This window comes from Solea solea, chromosome 20, assembly GCF_958295425.1.
Source record: "Solea solea chromosome 20, fSolSol10.1, whole genome shotgun sequence".
NCBI lineage: Eukaryota > Metazoa > Chordata > Actinopteri > Pleuronectiformes > Soleidae > Solea > Solea solea.
Window position 1 is genome coordinate 17285165 of NC_081153.1, and position 20745 is coordinate 17305909.

Genomic DNA, 20745 nt, shown 5'->3' on the forward strand with positions numbered 1-20745 from the left:
TGAGAAAACCTTATATTTTCACTATTTACCTGGAGATGGGAGCGGCCGAGATGATCCTCCTGCTGGTCTCCTGGTCTGTGTGTAACCAGGACTTTTAGATCCAGGGCTATAGAGCAGTTTAGAGTCTGGTGATGGAGTAGTGGACTTTATTGGGCTGGATGAGGAGCTTAAACGATCTGGGGACTCCATATCTGTAATAAGAAAAAAACAAAACACACAACTATATTAAGTTGTTCTAATGAATATTTTTCAGTTAAAAACTGATAACTTGCAGTGTAATATAGTGAGTGGTTTTTAAAGTCTTCTGTCATCTTCACTGCAGATCAAATGACAACTTTTTTCGCGGAGGAGGGGGGGTGTTAAAGCTCATGAATGGTTAAAAATTTTAGTGGGATCCTCCTCACCTCGGTGGTGTTTGGGGCTGTGGACGATGGTGTGATTCTCTCCATGATCCCATCTCAGATCTTGCTCCTCACCAGGGAGTGGTGTACTCACTTCTGTCACCTTACAAGTGTACTTACAGCGCCTGCGGGGGTCCACGGTGCTCCAGTACAACCGAGAGCATCTAAAAAGGAAAAAGAAAAGTGTGTTATATGTCTTATGGAGTGTACATGCCCAAAAAAAAAATATATAAAACAGACTGGTAGTTAACAAGAGTGTAATAAATGAAATGATCAAACTGAGTTCTAAGTTCTTACAAAGTAATGTGTCTTTAACAAATCTTCCATGACCTAAATATGACATAAAAATGTGACCACTCACTGATAACCAACAGGATACAGCGTTCTACCATTAGATGACAGCTCTGACAACACACCGAGTTTCTGAATCTGCAAAGAGCCTGGAAAAGTTGGGAAATAAAAATAAATGAGGGCGTTCAGCACTCTGAGGACATACATTAAAGCAATATTTTTGTTGCCATTATAAAGACACCCACACACCAGTAGTTTACAGACAACACAGATGTTTTTTTTTTTACCTATGGTCATGCTTATGGTTTCTGGCTCAAGGCCTGTAAGGAACTTTCTCCTGAACGTAATGCCCTCGAAGTCTACGAACACCCGTCGAGGGACTTCAAATCCTTTCCCAGAAACCACCTGGAAAGAAATGTAAAGAAAATCATTAGGGTCTGAACCAACATGAAGACAAACCATATCATTTAATGGCTAAATGAACTCAAAAATACCTTTGCATTGACAAGATCCCTGTGTTTGTAGCAGTACATCTTCCTGTCTTGCTGAAACAAACAGTTCTGGGCGCGAGCGCACATGAAGTGGAAATTACTCTGGCAGGTGGAAAGACAACAGCCCACTGTGGCTCCCGACTGTCCACAACGATCACAGCGCTGATGATGAAGGACAAAATCATTCACGTTTTAATCTTAATGTCCATTATCGTCGTTTTCATACAGGTTTGGAAAAAAAGATCCTACAACTGCTACAGTGAAAAGTAACAATCAAACCACTAGAGACATCGCAACTGCTTATTTCCTGACAATGTCTTACCAGGTGGCGCCCTCTTGAGACAGCAGTGTGCACTTGCAACAGAGCATTATTATTCTCATACACCTCAGCAGACCAAAGGCAGCAGTTGATGTGAGCCCAATCATTTTGTCCCAAGTACAACAGGCGTCCTGCATCCTATGGAAATAGAAACAGTTTGCTTAATAAGCAGCAGAAAGAGGCAAACTTTTACAGGACATTAAGTCAACATGAGACGTCTGCAGTGTACACACGATGCATCCCGTTTCTGTCTTCAAATATTTATCTGTGAAAAACGGAGAGAGCCTCTAAAGCAGCTGATAAGTTTCTTACTCCTTGATTATCATTTCACAGACTTAAGCTTAAATGTTGCAGCTTCATTTAAGGATTTGATGCTTCCTTTTGTGGTTATTTAAACTAGGACTGAATATTCTTGCTTAATATTCTGAATATATGAATATTATAATGACTTTCCTGTCGTCAACATTGCAAAAACGGTTTGAAAATGTTTTATTTGCAGTTCAACTCACACGAGGAGCGTAGTCTCCATATTGTTGGCACAGCGCACACTGCCTCATGTCTTCAGTCTTTGAAGATGCAGGGTTTTCTTTTACATCTGTGAGGGAGGAGCGACAAATTAAAATGTTTTGTTTTTAAACCTAATAAAATAGCATTAATTAATCAATACAGCAAATAAAAATGTACATGCAGGTGATAAACTGTACAGATGTGATCTGTAACTGAGATGAATGTACTTGTAAAGTGTATGTTCTTACTGAGACCACATACATGATATAGAGCAGACTACATTACACGTCATTTCCATACCGTGCAAATGCAGAGGGAAGCTGTTGGATGTACCACACTGCTGCATAGCGAGTGAAAATGACAGAGAGCCTGGCTTCCTCTCCAGCCACTGTGCATAGCTATGCTCCTTAGACGGTGGGAGGACGGCATCAGGGAGCATGCCACTGCAGAGCGACGGGTACATAATTCAAACAGAGGGGAAGACCAGAGAAGACATTAGACACAGCGTGGAGACCAGACTTATTGTATAAATAGTTTGAATTGCATTTAATTAGGATGAACATTCACCTGAAGTCACAACTATATTAGAACAACAAAATGCACATAACTAGCGAATAATGAGAACGTGTATATTCAATTATGTTATTAGTCATAAATGTACCTTGGACATTCTTCAGAGAATGAGTTCCACTTTTTAAGAATACGTGCAGGAAACCCCGTGAAAACTCGCTCCAGCAACTGTGAGAAAAAATAATATGATGACATTTTTTGACAATCCATTGTTCAGTGACTCAGCTCAACAAATGTGAGGAGGAGACTTACTTTGACATAGTGCACTCTGGCCTGAGTAGTTGGCCTCTGATCCTCAGGGAGAAGCTCTTCCTCCGTCAGACACTTCCTCATCAGAGACATGAAATCCATATGGAAAGCTTTCTGAATAGAGAATAGGGAAAATATATCAAGATTATCCAACAAAAAAAATTGTCTCCGAAAAAGGAAAGAGCAACAAAAAAACATTGAGATGAATGTGTTGACAGATTATAATAAAGAAAATACTAACTATCGAGCTGTAGCCATTCCCTTGAAACTTCTTGTCCATGAATTGTAGATCACAGACTGGTTGCTGTTCCCTGAAAAACCCTGAGTTGTTTGTTTCCCGACACTGAAAGACAAAGATTTCCAAATGAATTACAAAGAAATCCTTTACAACTGCTAGCATATTGTCTGTCATGTGGATGCACATATCTCTTACTTCTTTACAGATGTGGAGGTGCTTTGTGGCATCACTGGAGAGGAGATCAATGAGCACCTCCTCCAGCCCATCTAACAGCCTGCTCTGCAGCTCCTCCTTCAACCCGTTGTGTCCAGCCTGGTCCTGGCTGCACGGTGAACAAGTGAAAAGCACACCCTCCGTTTGGCTCGACAGCAACCCACACAGCTCCTCTACAGTGACACATAAAACAGTTTTAGATACAACATCTGCTTCTTACAAAATAACATTTGGTAAAACTGATAAATCAGGTTGAGTGTTTTCTTTTAATGATTAAGACAAGATATTAGATATTTTTTAGTGTGTTTCTGTGAGGAGATATTTGACACAGCACAGGTGTTTTATTTTGAAAAATCTAATTCGACTCAATCAATCATGAAATTCTTCCATATGTAGTCACTGATGAAGATGGAAAACATCTGTATTATTATTATTATTATAAATATAAATAATAAACCTGTTAACCAAGAGCAGATATTTATGAGTGAAATCCTCTGATCTAAGGTTTTGTTTCTATTATTATTATTTCTAAATAAAGTCACTCACCTGAAAGTCCTTCACATGTGTAATGAATCCAGTGGCTGCACTCTGAACACTGAATCATCTGTGAATGTTGTTTGCTGTCATCATAGCACTTGTGGCAGACAGTGCAGAAATTACCTGATGTAAAAACATGATCTTTAGTACCTCACATGTGATCCATTAGCACATACAGTACACAGACAGAGTGTCTTCTATGCAAACAAATACAAGTCGTCCCTTAAGCACCATTGAACTTGTTAGGTTAACTTATTACTGGGTCACAGAGTGCTGTTACCAGTGAACCGTGTATTTAGTATTTCCTGAAAGCTTTGCCACTAACGCTGATGTCGTACCTTTGCTGTGGAGAGACGTGCAGTCAGGACACAGATCCTGCTCGTGGTTCCAGGCCAAGTCCCAGGTTTTACCAGGAGTCACACCGCAGCTTTTACACCGAATGCACGTCATGCACACCTGCACAAATACAACAAAGTCAGAAAGTCCAGAGAGGGTTCTTTCTCTGCACACTTCCTCATGATGCAAAGTACGGACCATACGCAGAGAGTTTCAAGTAATTAAAAGCAATACCCAGGGAATATTGCAGTTCATGGGTTTAGGGTATGTTGGTCCCAAGCAGGAAGGATGGTAGGAGGTTTGGCAACGCCTGCACTGCAACACGGGCTACAAGTGAAATAAACACAGAGAAGGGAACATCTATGAAGGTACAAGTTTATCTGCGAGGTTAGCACCTCTGTCAGTTGTCAACAAAGAAATCACATGTACAGTAGATTGACGCCGTGAGAACTCTGCTGGGCTGCATACCTTTGTGGTCTTGTTTTTACGTCCACACACGTGACAGAATTTGCAGCGCCTGCAGCACCAGTTCTCCTTGTTCTCCTCCTGGGGGCACTCTTCTGGCGAGAGGCAGAAACTATGGAAAGGTTCGCAGCAGACCTGGCAGAAAATCATCTGAGGGCAGACAAAAAGATTACGTTTAACAGAAAGCACCAACGGGGTGGGGTGAGTTATAAACTAAAACAACTGATGCTCAGTTTACTGGAGACTGCAACAAATATTAAACTTGAGAAGATGGCTAATGAGTTTAAACTGTAAAATATAAATGCTAGACAGCAGCTGAGTTATTAAATATAATAATCTTAACCAACAGTTTTATTTAAAGACATAATGATCACTTTTGCAAGTTTTCAAGAGGTGCTTTCTTGAAAACACTGTCATGTTGACAAAAACAGAGCGATTGTGGAGTTGTGAGGCTTACATGAGCATTGTGTGAATTTACAGTATTTGACAATGGTTTGAACCTATCGGACATTTGTTTGTATTTACAGTTACACACCTCATGTTGTCCTTTACTGGCACACAGCAAACAAACTGGATGTGGTGTGGTCGGGACAGAGGTGAGGACACTGAGGCCTCCCATTAGCCAAACATTCTGGACAGCACAGTCCTCCTGGCAGACACAAGTGAAGGAAAAATATACACAAACAAACTAGCATTAAAAAGGCAATCAGTGCTTTCTTCCATATGAGTACAAAAAATGATATGACAAAGTTTTATTTTTATTAAAATGTGTGGAAATAAGCAGCTTTGTTACAATCCTACAAGAATAGCTTGGTGATTGACTGGTTAGAACGTGTTGGAAAAATAAAATGTAACTTAATTAACTAAATGTATCATCAAGATAAAAGCAATTTACTCATGTATGCTTAAGGAAACAGCTCAACCTACCTTAAAGTCCACACGGATCTTGTACTTGTTCTGCAACAGGCCTTTATTGGGAAATCCATTAGTTAATCCGGTCAGGGTGTTCGCTGATGCACACTCTGCAGGATTCTGGGAATGAAGGACATAGTGCGTGTCAGTTGTTTGACAGTTGTTCAGCACTGTCTCTTTTACAGAAGCGTCCTCCTCCTCCTCCTCCTCCTCCTCCTCTTCTTCTTCTTCTTTGGGCCGATCCACTCGTTCATCCTCCAGCTCATCTCGTTTGCCCTGCTGTAACTCTGTGTCTGGATCAACAGTCTGAGACGGCACCAGCACAGTTTTATCTTTGTCATCTCTGTGTGTCTCAGTCTGTTCCTGCAAACACAACTTTGTAGAAACTTCTTTAAGAGTCGATTGCAGTACCAGTGTCTGGTGATGTTGAGATGGCAATAATCTATATTCGGTTGACTGAACCACAGATTTGGGCAAACGGCGTAAATATAACCGCAGATATTTCTGTGGAGAGTTTGTTATGGGATGTGTGGAAATCGGAGGCGCGGGGTGCGTAACAAACTGCGGCAAATCTGGAAAGGACTGAGTTGTGGAGTGCGATGAATGTGAAATGGTGGGCTGCGTTACATGCTGGGACTGTTTTGGTTGCAGCTGTGCAGCACACTGATCCAGACACTTGGGCAACTGCCGTGTAAAAGCACGACCAGACTGCAGGATAAAATCGGGCAGACGGTGTAAGTGAATTTTTAGCTGCTGCTGCAGCTTCGGCAGTGGGCTCCTGGGCAGGCTGGTATCAGGCAAAGTTTCTCGGGCCTCCATCACTTCCATGTTCTCTTGTTCCTGTGGAGGAGGGGACTGCCTAAGCCAACCAGCAAGACAGGTTCCAAAGTGACACTAACAGTAGTGGCATGCAGAGGCGGTGACCGACAGCAGCCAGTGTGACAGAAAAACAGGACGGTCAACAAACTTATCAAGGGTGTTAGGCAAAAAAAAAACAAGTGAGAAAAGGTGAAATAGAATTTAGCAAATGCATCTAATAGATACATAATCAGGTGTGATGAGGTGAAAAGGTAAAAGAAGTTGCAAAACAAACAGCAAAGCAAAGCTCATCAAGGGTAAAGCATTTTGTTAACAACATTTAAAGACAGATTAATGGCAAAGTGGCGTTATTAGTTTGTTAGTTTTTTTTTCATATTTCCAGTGCTGCTTTACAACTACAGTACCACCAAAAGAACACCAGATTACAACTGTGTAAAGGTGTTCATCTATTGACACTCACACACATACGGTATGTTTAAAAGAGCCTTGCATGTACCCCTAGCTGCAGTTCAAAGAATAATTCATGAAGGTACTCCATTTAGATGTATATTTTAAAAGTATTTCCTGAACAGTGGGTCTCCACTAATGACCTTTAAATATTAGTATGGAATATAACCAAAGACACTGCAACTGTTTGAGACAAAAAGTTTGTCACGACAGCATTAGGAAGAAAATCTGCAGTGCTGCAGGAATTCACTGGCCCAACAATGCTGCTGCTCAGGAGAAAATATTCAGTTTGTTTGACAAAAAAAAAATTGTTTGTCTTTAGGATTCTGATGATTTTTTTGTGTGGAAAAACACAACAATTAAGATGCAAAATAAACATCAGTTGTGCTAATTATGAGTCATAGCGCAATATTATGTAAGGTATCAGCATTACTTTACTTTAAAACATAAAATAATGTTAAATGCATGTTGCCTATATAATTACAAAGTCAATATAGATACATGGTTGATTTTGTACACCTGCTTCTTTAAAATATGTTGGCTTCTATTTATTGGTGCATTTTGTATGGAGGATGTTGAGATTATCAGTTTGTGACACCAGCACCCAATGACCATGATCTTAGACAGAAGTCTTTGGTGTGTGCATGTGTATGTGATAACTTGCATCAATAAATACTGATGCAAATCAATAAATACATCTTAAAACAAATATGATCAAAAATAGGGGTTATGACGGATGATTCAAGCTGTAGAAAATTAAAGGTTAGAAGAAAAAAAATAAGTGTTTTTTTGGATTGGATTCATTGGCATGTAACTTGACGAGTTTTACATGCCAAACTCAATCAGAAGCAGAAGCAGAGAATAAAGTGGTGCAGCCACTGGGATGAGTGTAGCTTGAATTATCACACAGCACAATTGACAGCTCTTTCAACATCGCAATTAGTGGAGTAAAGCAAGCATTGGTGGGGCTTCCTGATCAGACATACTGAAGTAAAGTGGGTTGTCCACTCTGCAGGAGGTCAGTGATTCAATTCCAAGGGCCTCAAGTCAGTGTCCTTGAGCAAGACACTGTGCAATTGATGTGACAGAAGAAATGCTGCATATAGATGTGCATGTCAGCGACAAAATAGTGGTGTTATTTACCGACTATAAATACACAGCCATCTCTATCTGACCCCGGCACAATATTAAAAAGACCTGTTGCCCGTTGGCCTTATGGTGAACTATTTGTCACTGAAGCATGAGGAGGGTTTTTCTTCTGGATGAGATAGTCAAGATCAAGATTAGAGAGTAGACAAAGTTAAACCTGGAGGTCAAACAGTTGTGGCAAATAAATAAAAAACTGTGTGTGAAACACCATCAATATTATGAATGGAGAAATAAACGGGCTGCATTTTACCAGGAACGAAGTCGAGTTTGTCATTGAGGTTAATGCATGCAAGGTGGTAAACGTAAAAGGAGAAACCGAAAACAAAAGGTCAGAAAAAGAAGTTAAGCAAGGCTTCATTTATAAAAACTTATTTCAAAGATGTTTAAGTTGAAAATGCAGAAAAAAGTGAAAGTGAGATAAAGACCTGGAAAAACTATAATTTGGAAGTAACTGTTGGGTTTTGATTGCGGTCCAAATGATTATTATTTAACATAAAAATTAACATAATAATAATTTAACATATATATAAAAATGTATTTACAAAAAATTACAACTGTTTTTTGTATTAATTGAATTTGGTAATACCACATATCTGGATAGTGCAATACCATTGCAGGACAAAACCATTTTCCAAGAACTACAATTTACCCAGGCTTGATTAGGTCGCTCACTGAACAAGAAGGAAAATCTGCTGGATGTTTTTACCTTGTATGCTCTGGGTCTGCTCACCACTCCTCTGGAGAGCAGCCGGCGGTGCTTCAACACTTCAGATGGAGGGTCGTTAGGTGCTACATCTTGAGACGCAGGATCTCCAAGAGAAAATTTTTTTTTTTTTAATTCTGGTGAAAATGTATCAAATACATTTTTTTTTTATGCAACTCAAAACCAAACACTAAGAAGCCTTAAAAATTAACAGTCAGCTTCAGTTCACTTTCTGCTAAATCAACATTAAAAATAGATTTATTGCTTAAACCAGGTGAAGCTGCAAAAAAAAGGGATTAACATCATTCCCATTGCCAGTGGTTGTCCTAACCTGTGGTGTTTTTTTTTTGTTTTTTTTTTACACCCGTGCATTGTGATGTCATGAACAGTCCCAATTTGAGTCGAGCGAAGAAAGAAAACAACACCATTGTGGAACTCAGTGACAATGTTAGTGGTTACTAGTTTGTATCGTTGGTCTCTCAGTCCATTACTCAGATTCTCTGATTGATGAAATAAAAATGACTAAACATAGTCCCTAATTGTAAAAAAGTAAGGTTTGCTGCAAAGAGTAATGGTTAGGCTTCCACCCATGAGTGAATGCTGATTCAACACAATCACACAGGTGAATTTTGTTTGACCAGTGAAAATGGTGATCAACATAAAAGTAGCTTTACTACCTTGGTTGCTAGCAGGAGCTGTCGATTTTTCAGGCATCTCCTCTTCTCCTTCGGATTCGGACTTCAGCAGGTTACTGTACGAGCGCGGTGTGATGTTACGCAGGGACTGTTTCCTGACCCCGGCCACCATGGAGGACGACCCCTCGTCTGCTCCATTTCCCCAGTTCCCATCCTCACTGCTGGACATGGAGCCGCCGGAGTACTGCCTCGCTTTCACTGAGAAACGGAAGCCTCATTATTAATTATGCGCACTGTAAGATGTCCTTTTAGATTTACTTAGAATTAGTGCAAATAAATCAGGGGACATATTCATATACAATTACAGCATTAGAGACATACCTTTCAGTGGTCTGAAAATGCGCTCCATCTTTGCTCTCTCAATCCGGTCACACTTCCTATATCTGAGAACAGAGGAGTATTTGTAACATGTCCAAAGTAAAGCTCATATGTACCCATCTATAAAATCTTTATTTAACTTGTCTTGATGAACTTGATTGTAAAATATAATTTGATTTACCAGCAAGAAATAAAAAGCACCATCAAGTTTCATGTTCAAAAAACACAAATTGAGGCTTTGCTTCTTAGTACAAAATAAAAATAACATCATTGCTACTTTTTATCCCTCAAATTTGACAGCTGGATGATAAGTGCTGTCGATCCTCAAATCAACATTGTGACATTTTTGGAGAGGGATGGTTCTTGACTTTCTTGCTGGGAGTAAGTTGCTACCACACTCGTGTTTGAATGATAAATAAGAAATACTGCCAGGAGGAGCTCATCTTTGGATCTGAAAAGTGTGAACTAGCTCTCTCCAAAGGTAAATGTAAAATCTGCCTTCGAGCCATTTTGAAGATTCAGCACATTTTAGCTTGTTTGTATGAAAGATGCAAAAATAAAGTGTAAGAAAAAAAAAACAAGATATGAGTGATACTGATCTTTTTATAGAACTCACCAGGGAGCTTATTCCCCAAAATAATTACCTTCAAACTACTGGGGCAAATTTAAAGTTGCACTAGAATGCACAGTTTGATTGACATTACAGTTCCACAGTGAGACTAATTAAGAATCATATCACTTAGGTGCCGAGCTTGTAAAAGTTTCCTGTTTTGTCACTAGAATCAGCAATTGTATAAATTCATGATTTGTCTGACTCACATGCAGCACTGCCGCTTAGTGTTGGGCCCTCCATATTTAGGTTTATCCAGGCAGTTGACACACTTGGCGCAGTCCTCCTCGATCAAGCAGCCCTTGCAATGTCCACAACGACGGGAGCGAATTCCATTGGATTTATAGCGACTCAGAATCTTCCTTGAGACCTTGCGGCCCCTTCCTCTCCCTCTCCCTCTTCCTCTTCCTCTCCTCCGCTGCTGGATGTTTTCCTGCGTGGCAGCCCACTGAGCTCTGCCCTGATCCTCGTCGTCATCTGCCACATCTGCGGGTGAGAGACAGAGTGGGTGAGTAAATGAGCTGCCGCCAACACAGATGACAACAATCAATACAGACACATGATGTGAAGGGGCGACATCTTCAGATGCCAAAACTTACTAGTCAGTCTGGAGAAAACATTACAGCTCTAAATGCGGTGTTTTGGGGGTGTTCTGTACACATTTACTCTCATTTACTGGTCTTCCGTCCAATAAACAAGCTTGGTTTCTATAACTACAGGTGGTGACTAGTGGCTCCCTTCAGGGTTGGACATCCAGAAATCAATCTAGAATGAACACATCAGGAGTCTGAGAGAAATCCATTGGTGAAAATTGGAAAGAATTCCCGTAATATTTATGGCTATTAAGAAAAAATAAGTCCATAAATAAAATAAAGTAGTTTTGAAAATGCATCCTGCATCTTTTAGTGGTAACATGTTCATGTGAGCTGACACAAAGCAACTTCACATACTTAGAGGTTGTGAGTCGTGGCATAAAGGAAAAAAAGGAAAAGAAAAAAGAATAATGTAGAACTTGGTGTACGGCTCTGCCTCCCCCCCCCCCCAACCCACCCCACCCCAACAGCACTAGATGTGTTCATTAGGAGAAAAGATTCAGGGCAGTGAATCTATTTGTCAAACAGCACTTCCTCACCTTATACTGAGTGATGCTCACTCGACCAGTGTTGGGTATAGCTTTCCAACAGCGGTGGCTAATCTGTGTGTGACAAAAGATATTTTTTGCTGGCAAATATTTTTTAGTAACAACTACATTGAGCTAACAAAGCAGTTTCTTGCTCAGCAAATTAAAATGGCCAAAAGCAATAAAACTGTGCTATTATTCCCAAAATAAAATTGTTCTATGATTTGATTGTGTTTATAATTGCAGGAATTTATTTATGCCAGTTTAAAATAAACTACAGCGCAGCTTTGCCAAACAAAATGGCAGCTAAAGAATGGAAAAAGCCAGTGGAGTATTAATGGACTGAAATACATTTCACCTACCAGATCATGGTTATATACTGGATCAATTCTGCCTATTTCAGGGTTGCAGTAATTACTACAGCTGAGGTTCCACACCTTTATATATATACTGGGAGGTTATGGGCTTTTGAATGATATACACTTCAGCAATCTGAAGCTTTGTTACATTTACTTAAGACCGTTTTAAGATGAAAATATACTTGGTTTTCTTTTGTGTTGTGTGTTCCTTGGTGTCAGTTTCTGGGCATTTCAACCCGATTATATTTAGCTGTCACCGAGCACATTCAGTGCATCTGTTAGCAGCATCAGGACTTTCAGGGCACCAAAGGCCATGATTGCTCTGCTTCCACTTCTTGGGTTTGCTGGTGCACTTTGCTGCTCCAAAGGAAAGGGGACACACATCTGACTTTATATACAACTTACCAATACACAGAACTTGTATTAGTCATTAACAAAGTTTACAGTGAGGAAATTCCTGCAACCTATTGGGAATGTGAACACACTTTTAAAAGAATTCTGTATTACTAAAACTGTAAAAAACAAAACAAAACAACAATTACTATTGGGCCCAGATCACACTTTATGCATCCATGTGCCTGCAGAGGTTTTCTTTCACTTTGAAACCTTTGGCGCTGTGTACAGGAGACCAGAGGAGGATTCACGCCTCAGTGAAAGCAACATACAAATTACAACACACCAGGATGTCCCCACAACAGCAAAGTTGCACACAAAAGCTCACAAACTGAAATAAAACAAATGTTGCTCCAACTTAACGATAGAGGAAACACTGAGCCTGTTCAAATACACAACCGTGTGAAATTTTAGCAGACAATGAAGCAGATGGCAGCCATGGAAACTCGCTTGAGATCATGGGAGGTCGTCCGACAGTACGTACAACTCGGCTCTTAAAGAATACAAGGACATACAAAAGAGGGCTGACAGATGACTAATGGAATGGAATTTGAGTACGCATGTGCGAAATACTACATTGCTTGGACTCTCATGCAGGATGAATGGAACCGAGGGCATTCGGGGTGGGTTAAAAATATGCATTTGGTGATGTATTGTCAACCTTCCATGTGCAATACGATAGTCGATACGCCAGGGCAAATATTGATATTTTAATTAATAAATTAAAGCGCTCTAAAGTAAAGTTTTGTTGCTACGTCATGTCTTCTTGCAGCGGCTCAAATTAATGAGTGAAACTTGAACAGAAGTTACCTGGCCGAGGAGAGGAATTTACAGCGGGATAATGGCGGAGAAAGCTACATTAAGAGATGCCCGATCTACGTTCAAAACATAGACTTTATGCACTTTATTCTCCATGTTGTGAATAAATAGAGAAATCCTGCAATTTTATCTTTTCATGGACGTTTTTGTTTCCTTCAGTTGGACAGATATTGTGACGTATCGCTATATGATTGGCTTGCAATACATTGATTATCACAGAATCTTGGTATCGTGGACCATGAATTGAATATCGTATCACAGGTACCCTGTGATTCCCACCCCGGCATGGCAATTTGCAAAGCCGCTCTCTGCAGACATGGAACCCAGAAAGTATGATGGAGCCCTTATAATTATACCTCAGTTAAAACCATAACCTATACACACACACAGTGCATTGCAAAATACCCCTTTAAACTAAATTCAAATAGACGTTCACTTCTGCCGATACACTGTACCTTCAGTAGCTGGTGAGAAGGTGATGCCCTCTCTCTCGTGCAGTGGCAGGGCACTCAGTCTGGGAATATCATCCGGCACCGTGGCACGTGGCTGCCCCAGAGCCACTGCTGCTGCCCGACAGACATGTTTGATCCTGGGACCACCCAGTGGCTGCTCCTGCACAATAAACAAAAACAGAGAAATGCTTGGGGGTAAATGAACAACCAATTAGTTAAAACAGCTACATCATGACATTTTATCTATGTTTACAGAATTCTTCCCATTTATTTCAAAGTTGACATTTATTCAACTCCAGTTTCTCACTTATTAACAAACAAAATCATTATTTTTTCTGTTCTGCTCAACTGTCACAGCTCAGCGCCTTCATACTGTGCATTTCTCTGGAGTTTCCCCATGAGTGTCTGTGTTGCAGACAGTGGTACACATATAAAATGAAATAGGGAACACTCATGCACACATGCAGCCACCCAATTTAATCAAACATATTAATTAAAAGCATTACCTGACAACTTGTATCTTTTGGGGATGCACCAAGTCTCCTCCTCCTCTCAGTCACTGGGCCTTGTGACTCTTTGGAGCCCAACTTTTTTTGTAGAAATATTAAAGAAAAACAGTTTAAGAACAAACCAGAATGACAATATTATATTCCTAAAAATATGAAACTGAAACAGAAAATGCAAAACACAGTAATTGAAAGAGCCAAACAGAGTGAAATTCCTTGACACAAAGTATAATGATCACAAGAACCCAAATAATCCATGAAATAAGTGCTAGTTGTCCAAAATTGATAATTACACATTAACTACCCATTATTCTCATACAAGGACATAAATGTCATATACAGTCGCTCTTGCAAATGGTAAAAAAGAAAAAGGTTATACCAGTTTGACCTCTAATTTACTTCATAACCATAAAAATAATGTGAATATTTGCCTTTTTTTCATGCAGATTAATGAATTTACAATTGACAACCATATGCACCACTTTGAGAAGCATCAGTTTAATAACCAAGACAACAACATCTTCAGTTTTTCATCTGCACAGATTTAATGAGGTGTAATGAGGTCTTACCTGTGACAATTTGAGCTGCTTCTGCTGATCAATCTTGATGAGCTGCACTTTGGCTTTCTTCAGGAGGTGGAGCATCCTCTTATTAGCTCCACTGAGACCAACTCGATAGCTGGGTGCAGTGACTTCAGATGCCTCGTGACCGTCTCCTGTCATACTTCCTGGCTGATCTGCATCAAACAGAATGAACAGAGGAGCTCTGATTCGATGAGGTACAAGCAGGCCCGCATAATAAAAACACAAACCGTGAAGCAAACACTGAAATGTGCCTAATTATCTCTTGCGGGACATTGAAAAAGATGACTTTCTTGGGTCTAGGGATTTGTTACATTCAACTTTTAAAATAAAATCAAAACAATTAGTTTTTTTAAAACCTTATTTTGGCCAGTTTAACTTGACATTTGCTGAATTTCTAAATAATTATAATAAAAAAAAGGGGCATTTCTTACTTTTGTTTCCAGTATCTTCCACTGGCACCTGAGAGGGCGTATTCTCATGAGTGTTCACCACTACTGCTAGTTTTCTCACGACTCCAGGTGAGTCCATTTCCTCCATCATGATCTTTGATCGCCGCCTCTTCCTGACATGGGAAGTTAAGCCATCCTCATCATGTGTATAATCCCCCTGGGTGTCACTTTGGCCTCTCTTTTTCTCTGCCAGTTTCAAGGTCAGTTTTTTCAGATTCTTGTAAATTTCTATGTGGCTCGTGCCTGGACTGGGCTTTGACTTTGTCACAGCAGACGGGTTGTTAAAACCAGAAAAAGAATTGTCTGATTTTAGAGACTTGCCATCACAACTGGACTCATCATCTTTCTGTTGATTCTTGAGCCATGTTGACACATGACCCTTTGGAAAGCGAATCATCTCCTCATCAAAGAACCTCCTTGGAGCTTTAATAACTCGGGAGGACCGCGCACTGGTTACAGGAGTGGAGTTGTTTGAGCACTGCTTAACTTGTTCCGATATCGAACTGGGTTCCCCCTTCGACTGAGGGATGTTCTGACCCTTGTTGTCATCCTGCGTCATTGTGGCGGGAACAGGCTCTGTAACATAGGCGTAAAATACCCGCCGAGTGCGAGAACGACGCACTTTTGGGAGGTTACTATTTGATGGTGGTTTTCTCTTGTGCCCAAACAAAGACTTGCGTGGTCTTCTATGTGTTCGTTTCTCAGGAGATTGTGCAGGCTTACACTCGAGAGGCATCGCTGCCTCCACACCGCTCTGAGCACCAGCCTCAGCTGCAGCCTCAGGAGAGGCACCCATATTCTTAGTGATCCTCTTCCTTTGCCGTTTGTGGAAGGACGTAAAGGACAGGGCAACTGCTTGAGATGTGCGTCTGGTGTGAATAAATCGTTTTACAGCAGGCTGGGGCTGGTCCTCCGACACTTCACCTTGTTCTTTGACCATGGTAGTTTTTTCTGCACCCTTGACAGCTGTCAGAGTGCTCACCAGCTTATAGTGCTTGGTGCCATCAGCTGGGGAGTCGGCTGTTTCTCCTGACTTCTTGATAAAGGCAGCTGATCGTGTACTACTCTGTCTACCTGACGCCTCCTCAACTGCATGTTTGGCTTTTGTAGTGGGAGTTGCATGCTCACTCTGCAGCTTAATTACCACCTTGGGTGATGGTTTGTTTTCTCCTGGGCTTTCTTTGAGACTCTGTCCGTCTTCGGGAAGCCTCGGTGCAATTTTCCCAATCAGTGTTGTTTTTGGGTCTGAAGCGAAAGAAGACTTTGCTTGGCTCAAAGTTGAAGACCGAGAAACAGGGCCAGTTTTTTGTGGACAAATTGTTGTGGTCCCAAATCCAGTGAAATCTTCCTCCTGGAGTAAAAATGAAGAAGAAGAATATTCTAAAACTTAACTGATAAAAACAAAATATCCTTACGTATTGGGTTGAAATACAGCATATTAAAACTCTAATGTCTTATGTGTATAGACACATACATATTTAATAAATAATATACACAACAATTGGAAATATTACCACAATTGAGGGAACTGATGCGAAAACTACGATGAAAATTCACATAATGAACAAATTATGATTTGCTTTCTTAGTTTTCCTTTTTAAACAAGGACAATGAATGCAATTAATGGGTTCAGCGGGTGCTCAGGTTTCCAAGTGTGTGGGATGTCACATTCTTGCTATCATGATGACATGCTGCAGCACAGCTGTTAGTGCCATTGATCTTAAATTACACTCAGATCAGAGGCAATATACAAATCAAACTGAAGATAAATTCTCTCTTTCCTTTTAAAATGTCCAGAGGGTAAAGTGTGTTTTAGATTAAATTAATCTCACTTGGCACAAACGAAAGATAAAATAATCATACTTTTATTTTTATAAGAGTGCCATTGCCTAATTGTAGGAATTTTTCATTAGCCCAGAATGAGCCTTTTATATTTATATCAGAAGCATGGTCAGCTCTACAGAGACCATCATTTTAGACCACCATGGTTTTACAATAGAACAATTAAAACATCAACACCATCCTTACCCCCATGTCTCAGATAAGACAGTTCTATGAGTCAAGTCAACTATGAGAATTAACTTAGCAGATTTCTACCTGAGCAGCAGCACCATCCCACTGCACATGAGCACAAAAGCATTAAAAAGGTGCAATAATCTGTAATCTAGCAGTAACGCAGCACCACCAAAGTGTAAGGAGCTCTGAAACATGATTAGTGTCCAGCATCCTCTAATTCTGGCACCACAGACGCTTTGACTGCATACTACAGCAGATCAAAAGCACACTGACAACTTGGTTTCCAATTACTCACATCCATCTTCACACACAAAATAGCAACACTGTAGATTGGTCAGAGATTAAACTACCCCTATAAAACCTCCTTCTTCCCACTGCAGAACACAAGTGTGAGGCACTTCTCTACTTGCATCACCCACAAGGTTTAGTATGAGCCACGTGACTGTTACTGTCCACACTGAGGGAATTGCATCAGTGAAGTCTGGCTCATGTCAGATTCAAAAGCCCCTGTGATGGAGCGTCAGTAATATGATTAGATCCAATTTGGGATTATATCATTATCACCATCCATCTGTGTAGCTGCTGCTGAGAAAACACCACCTGAGAATGCTCGAGCACACAAAAAAAGCAATCTGTAAAGAAGCTATATCAACACATAGACAGATCAGAATCCTCCGTGTTGTACATGTAGGCCCATTTTACACCTGGCATTAAAATGCATTTTCTGTGTACGGATTGCAATCGGATAGTGTCTGACCACTTGTAAGTACAGGTGTAAAACGTCCCACAGATGGATTGTTATGTAATCTGCAAAACCACTTTTGGGGGGTGGTCGGAGACACATTAGGGCCAGATTGAACAGAAGTGTGAATAAAATCCCTTCCCTGCTCCACCCACAATAACTGAGCCGAATGGAGGTACTTGGTGGCTCCTAGCACATTTAACGTGACAGCAGCGACAAAGCTGCGCAGTCTTCTCTGCTCTTGCAGGTTTTCCATGTGCCAAAGACTAGGCGACAGGTGTAAATGCTTGTGGTGAGGAGCTATCCAATCGCTGTCTGATCACAGGAAACACATTCTAATGTCAGGTGTAAAGGGGGCCATAGTATATTATAAATCAATGCAGCAGTGATGAGTGAGCAGACAGAAAATAAATCAGCAACACTGATTATTTGTTTAAGTTATTTATCGCCCAACAATGTCTAAAATGTCTTTTATGGTTGTACAATGCAGATCCTCAAGGTTTAGACCACTGTTTAAAACAATCATCTTTTGGACTGAGAACATTTAATGGATTTTCTTTCCTCACAGCTTTCTGTTATAGTGTTAAAAAGGTAAAATGATCAGCAAAATAAGAGCAAATTGCAGCCCTAGCTAATATCACTCATGAAAACTACACAAAGCGGAATTGGAATTCACACTGTTACAAAATATAAACTGCTTTTTCAGACGTTTGATATCACTGGATCTTGTAAATAAAGTGAAATTAAAATTACATAATGGCGCACCTTGCACGTAGGATGAAATCGGTGTAATACCATAACAAAAATTCACCTTGGACCTTCTCGTGTATTGCAGTCAACAAGATTTGACATAATGACCATCAATCTATCATTACATTAGAGATATCTCTTTTTAAAATTGTGTTGCAGGATGCGGGGTACTAACAAATACATTTATTTAACAAAAAAATATATCAACGGAAGCACATTCCCATTCAGCAGTCAGGACAAATACATTTCACTACAGCACAAAACACATTTTGGCACAAATCCTTTGAGGATTTGAAGTGCTACCTGATATATATATATATACACACATATATATATATATATATATATATATATACACATACATACATACATATCACTGACTACTTTTAAGACTTAGTGCTCCAATTAAGAATATCACTGTTTCAGCACAACTCTCCAGTCTCCACTTCACAGACATGTATTTAATTTTTTATCTCCACCAAGGATGTTGTTTCTGGCAGTGTCTGTTTGTTAGTCTCTGAGCAGCATGACTCAAAAAGTAAAGGATAGACCTAAAAGTCATTTTGAGGAGATTAGATTAAGAATGGATTTTGGTTGGGATTTGGATATTGATCTGGAATCAGACACATATTAACACTGTTACAAATTGAGAAGCCTTGGTGTAGGTTTGCTCCCTCTATAGCTTTCATATTCTCTGAAATAGACAGAAGCTAAAAAAATGTAAATAAGTGTCAGAATGATTTTTCCATGATGATATTCTGTGTAAAACCAAGTTCTGATTAAAAAAAAGAAGCACAAGAGTAAGAGCCACATTCAGCTATGTGAACACAACCTGGAGCTTTGTGTGTACCCTTCATTTGCACCCCTGCGTTAGACTGACGTTCGAAACACCCAGCGGTCAGCTGACAGCATGGAGATGTGTAGTCTCTGCAAGTTATCCCCAGAAACGTTGTTTGTGCGACAAGATTAGCAGCCCGTGGATTTCAGCACAGATTGGGAGCTTAAGCTCTGTAAAATGTGTCAGGGATGCACATGAACAAAGGCACATCCTGGTTTCAACAAACAAAACGCACTTACAGTTTCTAACATACCGCCAAAGTTTCCGCCTAATGCCCTTATCATGCAAACACACAGCTGTGAAGACAGCGGTCTATGTGCATGTAAACTGCTGGCATTTCAAAACAATTTAATACTAATGAGTGCAGACTAAACCGTCACCGATCAACCTCTCTGAAGAACACCCTGCATAACAGAGAGCTAGCTACAAAGCAAAATTAATGAATGCAAGACAACTTGCCGCTAACTAGCTTTACGTTAGCTTAAATACTTTTTGTAAATAGCTAACAAGCCGTTTAAATGCCCCTCATTAAAACAATATGGATCCGTGTTCTCTGTTAGGGCACACTTGCAAATCCAGCTGACATGCTATGGTTAGCTTATTCACCTCCTCGCTGTGGCTCGAGTCAAAGCCCGCATCTCCCTGCCGCCTGTACTTCTCCGTCACCCCAAGAAGGCGCAGTAGGTACGGATCCTCGCTCAACGCGAGCCCGATGTTTACGGGCCTCGGCCCTTCGACATCCAGCTCCCCGTCGTCGGAGCCCAACCTTCCGCGTCGGGTACGTTTGTCCGACCGCAGCCTGCTGCGTAGCGAGCACGGTCGACCTGGGAAGCGAGCCCGGGCCGGAGCCTGGGTGCTCAAGCCCGCGACAGTAGCGGGAGATGATAATCCGCCTCCCGATGCCGCCATTATTTACTACAACAACACAGACTGCGCGCAGGCGGACGGAGACTGCAGCGCTGTGAGAGGTAAGATGGACAGCTCCGAGGCAAAGGCGCGAGATAGCAAAAAACACAGAGGCATCATGGGAAAACGAACTTCGCCGGCGCAGTGCCACCCCTGTTCGACTTCGCTTGAGTTAAGCAAATTCTCACAGCACCAGTGACCTCAAATGTACGGAAGAGGTTCACGACTAAATGCAATTTATCTTTAACAAAGCCAGAATTCCAGGATTAAAGTCAGAATTTTGACTTTAATCTCGGAATTCTGCCTTCTGTCTGTTTGTTTTCTTTGTTTCCAAAAAAACACATGTGGCCCTAATCCTCTTCCATGTGAATAGATACATTTGTATCACTTAATATATTTTAGATCCTACATCTACATTGTGGTTCTTGTACCGTCTGAGTTTTATTTGTTTTTTTCTGGTTTTAACAGCTGAATTATCCTTATAATGTGCCTTGAAATTGTAGTGACGTACACCTCCAACCTCAGGGAAGGTATCTATTAC

At 40.6% G+C, this 20745-nt stretch overlaps 1 protein-coding gene across 3 annotated transcripts in view; it reads right to left on the reverse strand.

The window, feature by feature from the left end:
• The window catches only part of kmt2ba (lysine (K)-specific methyltransferase 2Ba), a 28507-nt gene extending 8181 nt beyond the window's left edge, over positions 1 to 20326 (reverse strand). For 2 of the 3 annotated variants that reach the window (XM_058619817.1, XM_058619816.1), the window contains exons 1-27: positions 19905 to 20326; positions 14935 to 16303; positions 14489 to 14655; positions 13920 to 14000; positions 13417 to 13573; positions 10480 to 10756; positions 9664 to 9725; positions 9325 to 9540; positions 8651 to 8754; positions 5545 to 6369; positions 5153 to 5266; positions 4621 to 4767; positions 4387 to 4479; positions 4155 to 4272; positions 3826 to 3939; positions 3262 to 3452; positions 3070 to 3171; positions 2832 to 2942; positions 2671 to 2747; positions 2310 to 2452; positions 2012 to 2097; positions 1506 to 1640; positions 1187 to 1345; positions 980 to 1097; positions 763 to 841; positions 405 to 565; positions 30 to 191 (exon numbers count right to left, since the gene is read on the reverse strand). In XM_058619817.1, coding sequence (XP_058475800.1) covers positions 30 to 191; positions 405 to 565; positions 763 to 841; positions 980 to 1097; positions 1187 to 1345; positions 1506 to 1640; positions 2012 to 2097; positions 2310 to 2452; positions 2671 to 2747; positions 2832 to 2942; positions 3070 to 3171; positions 3262 to 3452; positions 3826 to 3939; positions 4155 to 4272; positions 4387 to 4479; positions 4621 to 4767; positions 5153 to 5266; positions 5545 to 6369; positions 8651 to 8754; positions 9325 to 9540; positions 9664 to 9725; positions 10480 to 10756; positions 13417 to 13573; positions 13920 to 14000; positions 14489 to 14655; positions 14935 to 16303; positions 19905 to 20207 — 5671 coding nt within the window. In that variant the 5' untranslated portion in view covers positions 20208 to 20326. The remainder of the gene's footprint in view (positions 1 to 29; positions 192 to 404; positions 566 to 762; positions 842 to 979; positions 1098 to 1186; positions 1346 to 1505; positions 1641 to 2011; positions 2098 to 2309; positions 2453 to 2670; positions 2748 to 2831; positions 2943 to 3069; positions 3172 to 3261; positions 3453 to 3825; positions 3940 to 4154; positions 4273 to 4386; positions 4480 to 4620; positions 4768 to 5152; positions 5267 to 5544; positions 6370 to 8650; positions 8755 to 9324; positions 9541 to 9663; positions 9726 to 10479; positions 10757 to 13416; positions 13574 to 13919; positions 14001 to 14488; positions 14656 to 14934; positions 16304 to 19904) is intronic. The other variant, XM_058619818.1, reaches the window with a different exon arrangement.
• Between the last annotated feature and the right edge of the window lie 419 nt (positions 20327 to 20745).